Source organism: Protopterus annectens, chromosome 1.part0 (assembly GCF_019279795.1).
Source record: "Protopterus annectens isolate FY-2018-M chromosome 1.part0, PAN1.0, whole genome shotgun sequence".
Lineage (NCBI taxonomy): Eukaryota > Metazoa > Chordata > Ceratodontiformes > Protopteridae > Protopterus > Protopterus annectens.
In genome coordinates, this window is record NC_056725.1 from 1,168,885,036 (window position 1) to 1,168,891,035 (window position 6,000).

The 6,000-nt window shown below is 39.4% G+C and overlaps 1 protein-coding gene across 1 annotated transcript in view; it reads right to left on the reverse strand.

Annotated features, from left to right (window-relative positions):
• The window catches only part of AFG1L (AFG1 like ATPase), a 1,902,723-nt gene extending 1,901,512 nt beyond the window's left edge, over positions 1-1,211 (reverse strand). The window contains exon 1 of the mRNA XM_044065354.1: positions 1,072-1,211. Within this exon, the coding sequence (XP_043921289.1) occupies positions 1,072-1,192 (121 nt within the window). The 5' untranslated portion in view covers positions 1,193-1,211. The remainder of the gene's footprint in view (positions 1-1,071) is intronic.
• Positions 1,212-6,000: the final 4,789 nt, after the last annotated feature.

A 6,000-nucleotide genomic window follows, 5' to 3' on the forward strand; every position in this document is an offset into this window, starting at 1 on the left:
ATCAGGTTTAGGAGACATGATCTGCCTTTTACAAATCCAAAGTGAGTAGGGTCCAAAGTTTGGAGATTACCAATGTCTTTGTTTATGAGTTCCATGATGATACGTTCCATGGCCTTGCAGACCAGGCTCTTCAGGCTAATGGGGCGGTAGTTCCCGGGGTCCGTCGTGGCTCCCCCTTTGTGGAGTGGGATAACTGTCGCGGTGCGCCATTCAGTGGGTACAAAGCCTGAGGTGAGGCTATGATTGAACATGGTGCTTAGATAGGGTGCCAGTTCATTCTGTAGTTCGTGTAGAACGCAGCCTGGGATATTGTCAGGTCCCATGGATGCTTTGTTCTTGGCTTTGGAGAGTGTGTTTTTTACCTGTGCAGCCGTGATTATAGGAACTTTGCATTCGGTATAGAGATGGGCCCTCTAGGGGGTGAGAGGGGGTTAAAGTTAGCACTGAACCTATCTGCTAGGATGTTGGCAATATCAGTTGGTTCTGTATATTTAGTGCCATTATGCTGTAACTCAGAGTTGGGGGGAAGGGGGGTTTAAGCCCTCTTACTCAATTACTACTCTGTTAGTTAATGTCATTAACATATATGAACAAGTGAAATGACCACAATTGATTTCAGCAAATACCTGTCATTCCACCACCCATTATGGCTTGTCAGTCAAATGATCTCTCTCACCCACACCCGCATCAATACAACTCGCCATGCCAACACATACGGCAGTCCCTGGCACTCCCACAGGACTGTTGCTAGGGACACACAGCTTGTCAAATCCACAACCCTCACGAGAACAAAATCATTTAGAAAACAGCAACGTTACCTTTTTAATTTAAAAAGTTTCAATAAAACTTATAGAATTGCACTGGTCAGATCAAAATCGGTGCACAGTTTAGTATACATTCATTAACAATACCCTTTCAGTAACTTAAGCTGCTGTAAACCACCCCCTAGATGAAGGTACGTGGAATTAAAGATATCAATGGAATGAATTCCATAGTTTAACAAAGTAAAGCGATGATGACACTTCATTAACAAGTAGAATATCAACACGGATGTGGTACATGTTAACGCACCTTTAAATATGAGTTTTGTTGAAGGTACACCATTAACTCGCACATGAAAAGGGTTAGAAGTTTTGAGAAGCTTAATGAAACACCTTACAGCCAAGGGCGATACGGGTGCTGCCATGTTCATTTTATTAAACTCCGGTAAGTTTATGGTTGACCAATTGCAATAAAGCTTCGTCACCAAGAGGCGTGGTTACAGTGCTGAAATTGAACACGCGCGCGTAGTAAATAGGGTGGGTATATGAAAAATACGTTAGTTTAAGGATAGAGAAATAAAAAAAAAATTCATCCGTAGTTTTTGACTGGATTAAGCCCATTAGGATAGTAGACTCTCTTCAGAGGAAACCCGAGGTGACATTTATATTTGTTAGCAGTGGTGACTGTCGACAAGTAGTCACGATCGATATTCAAAGTAAAAAAATTCGGCTTGTGTGACGCTAAACTGATTATATCGTCTTTAAAACAGTCACCTAGTAGATTCGAGGGTTTGCGTAAATCAGTGTGTCATACATCACAACCCCTTATTTAAGAAAGCTGGACAAAACCAGGCATAATGGGGAGCAAATACTCCCAAATAGGGACAGATGTAAAAACATGTTCTTGTAAACTCAGAAAGTTGCTAAAATAACGGGCTTTACTTTAGCGTGCATTGTCTGAAGGATTTGAAGTGTCAAACTGAAACGTGTATCATTATTTACTGACTTCAATCCTATGATTTGTTAGAAAACCACCAATTTTATGAGGAGCAGACCAAAATTGTGAGGTGAAAAGTTGACTGTATAGTTCTGTCGGAAACATTACACTCAGATTGCACGACGTATATCAGTCTAAAGTAATGGCTTTCTGTTATCGGACCAAGGCAGCCCGCAGGATTTTTTGCAGAGGGGGTGCAAATCCGGAGTCCCACCACGTAGCCCTCACGCACACACACAGCGCCATTCCAGTGTCCCCATTACTTGGCTACTTCTTCCCAGTTGCCATAAACACTGTTCAAAACTCTCAATATGCATACTGTTTTATACTTTACTTCTACAATGACTAAAGATATTTGGATTTAATTTACAACATTTATTTCAAATTTTATAGCACAAACACAGACAATTTCTAAATAAAGCAATAGTCTTACAATGAAGGGGTTGGGAGGGTGGCCTAATGGTTAAAGTGTTTATCTTGCAAACACAAGGTGCAGGATTTGAGTCTCACAAGGGACAATTGGCTAGGCTTAAAATGGCTCGCAAGGGCAGTTAGCTTAGTACTAACCTATGAACCTATACAGACTTAGCATTAAAACTTCTCTGCCTTTGAAGCTCACATTCACTGAAACAGCATTGAAAACCACATTCAAAGAGAATGCATCTGGCCAGTGGAGGGTTAAGTTTACCTTTGGGCTGTTTTCATATCATAGGCTCCCTTACACACATTTTTAGGATCATGCAAAAGTACTGTGATTCACCTTCCTAATTGTATTACTTGTAATATATACTAATTGAATTATATCCCTTGTATAATACAGCACCACTTGTTAGAGTGTGTTTTACATTTATACTTTTGAGCATTTTTCCAGTAAGCAATGAAACAAAACATATGAACCAATTATGACAAACTGCCCAATTCAGAACACTTCAACCATAAACGCCACTCAAACTTCTGTCATTGCAAACCACCAACATCAGTCAATATGCACAATCTCTGCAGAAGTAAAAGTCATCTGTATAATTCTACATTATAGAGATCTGAAACTAATGAAGAGGTTGTTGCTAGAAAACAACTTTATATTTCAGTGATTCATCTACAAATTCAATGCCTGCTGCCCTTGAAGAATAAATTGCCTACGTTACATTTAAAAAATGGTAAGCTGGTATATTGCAATAGGGAATGGGTGGTAAGCTGAAGAACAAGTTCATAGTTAGGCATCTCATCCAAAGAAGAACATACTCAGAACTGCAGCACTCCACCACCTTAAAATACAAATATATATGCTATGGGAGTAGATCCTATAGCCCTCTGCATCAAGATGAAAGTATGCTACCTGCTGTGCTACTAACACTGCTTTAAAATTGTATACCACAATAGTGATACCATTTGCTAAACACAACAGCTGCACATTTTAAGCAGATTTAACATGAGCAGCAGTAAACTTCTCTTCCCTTGAAGCTCACAATTCCTTGAAAATGCACTTGAAAATAAATTCCGCCTGCTAACTCCAACTAGGGCATTTCACTCTCTCTCACACACCTTAACCTCTTAGTGCAAGAAATCTGAACAAAGCCTAAAATAAATAAGGACAGATTATAAATATTGCTCTCGTGAACTTAGAACATTGCTAGAACAGGATTTATGTTAGTATGCATTTTTCTAAAGGATATGACATCAAAAACTCAAATGTCTGTCATTATTTAGCAACTTCAATCCTTTTTAGGAGGAATATGGGGCAAACATCTGGACATTCTGCAAAAAACTGGACAGCTGAGGGGTATGCTACCTCCTTCTTATACATACCTACAGACACACATGCACACCATACCTCTCAATCTCTTAACAAAAGAAATCTGGACAAAGCCTGCTATAATGTTGGGGAAAAAGGCCAAAAACTAGGGGCACATTTAGAAAGTGGCTAAAATAACAGGATTTGTGTTAGAATGCATTTTCTGAATGATATGAAGTCTGAAACTCAAATGCATGTCAGTATTTAGTAACTTTAATCCTTAGCTCATCCCAGGGATTTGTCAAAAAACAAAACATTTTTTTATGAGTAACAGACCAAAAATATAAGACAAAAATCTGGACATTCTTTGAAAATCTGTACCGTTGAGAGGTACACACATACATCTCCCTACTTCCTTGGAAAGTGGACAGGACACATTTTGCATTAGTATGCATTTTCTGAAGGATATGAAGTCTAAAGCTCAAATGTCTTGATGTGCAGCTTCAGATGACAAGTGGCTGTTCTTAACATCCTGACATCCCAGAGGACATACTTAAGAGGACAATACATGACGTTAGCAACTGCTTAGACAGTGCATGCTTCGAGCAACTGAATGACAAAAGATTCAGTGGCTGCATTCCTCAAATTCCCAGTTCATTTGAACAGCAGTTTTTCATGTCCTAGAAAATCAAGTTATACAGTTTGTAGACTTTAGTTGGGTGTGTGCATGTATGTGTATGAATGTAGGTGTGCACGTGCATGTCTATGTATGTCTGTTTGCATGTATACACGTGTGGGTGCTTGTGTGTATGTGTGCACATGTGTGTGTATATGCGTGTGTTGTAGGGTCCTTATTACAACAATGAAAATTCAATATACTGAACATCTGAAAAGTCGAATATTCCGAACCTCAAAATCAGTTTTGTGGGTGACTGCACCCCCCCCCACTAATTATATATACCATCTCTGAGATTGCACTACAGTGAGGAAAGGGTAAATTTTCTGATCTTCACTGTACCGAGATCTCACAAAACTGATCTCGAGGTGCGGAATATTCGACTTTTCAGCCGTTCGATATATTGAATTTTCGTTGTTCTAACAGGGATCCGTGTTGTATACATTGTGTACATGACTTTGTGTGTGTCTATGTTTGATTGTGTTTTACTGGGACAGCTTATAATGTGATTTGATGAAGGCTTTTCAAGCAGAGATGATGTGCCTATTACACTTGGAAGTGAACTTGGGTTATTAGCGACGACATAAGAAGGTACAGGAATGCGAGTGTACCTCCATTTAAAAGACAACTTCCTTGCAATACAAAATTCAGATCTCCCGCTTTTAACACATCTTTCAGTTACCTTAACAGTTTATACTTATTTTAAGTTTATCTGCTTCACTTTCTTTTACTGTTAAAGATGATAGTATTTTCAAGAATCTAGCAAATTCTTTACACATTCTTTGAAAACATGTCTCTTAAAATGTGTGTGTTATCACTTATCTCCATTCTGTTATGCAGTACAATGTTTCAATGCTGATTAGTGAAAGGTACCATGACATTTGCAGCTGGGATGATTGTTTGCACAGATTATCGATAGACATAACTAAATCTGTCACATTCTCTCACACACATACACGCACACACACACGCACACACACACACACACACACACCTCTTAAACCCTTAAAAACACACACACACCTACATCTCACTTGTGCACTCGTCCCCAGTCCAAACATCTTCTGGAATTCAAATTCCATGCGTGAATGTGGAAAATGAAGATGTAAACCATCGAAGACAAAAACAGATCACAAGCATCTGTTCTGTCTGTGCGAGTGGACACAAAGGACATTCTTAAAGAAGAATATCCTTAAAAAATTTTTTTTTTTAATTAGAAGTAAATTAATCTCCTGGACAGCCGATTCCAGAGGGTGCAAGTGCACCCCCTTGCACCTGCCTGTGGGTGCCCTTGTATCGGACATATGCTTATGTACAGTACGGTCCAGAGCTTTATCTGCTAAGGTACTTCATCAATCTCAAACTATTCAGTATGTTAGTTATACGCTGAACTGGACATGCACAGCAAACTTACATAATTGTGTTTTAGGAATACTGTTCATGCACCTGGACACCACAATACATTATTGGGCTGTAGTAGTTTATGTTATGGCAAAACTAGTATCGTCTTAACTTGCATCTCTCCTGAACAGCATTACTAAAAGTATGTGTATGTTAAAGGAGTAAGCAAATGCAAAGGATTGCACTGAGATGTATGCCCCTTTGTTTAAGGGTCAAAACCTGTTACCTGCTATGCTGAGGTTTTCCTAGGACACACAAACACGTGAACTTTCAGGTCTGCCACTGATGCTGTCTACCTCCTTTATAAAATTAGTAGTAAGCACCTGTCAGGTGGTGCTACAAAATGCTACTTCTAGGGAGGTGCATCTAGGATTGGTGTTAGCATTTTAGGGCGCCCCCGGATACTTCAGTCTAAGTATCACCACCCTGTCAC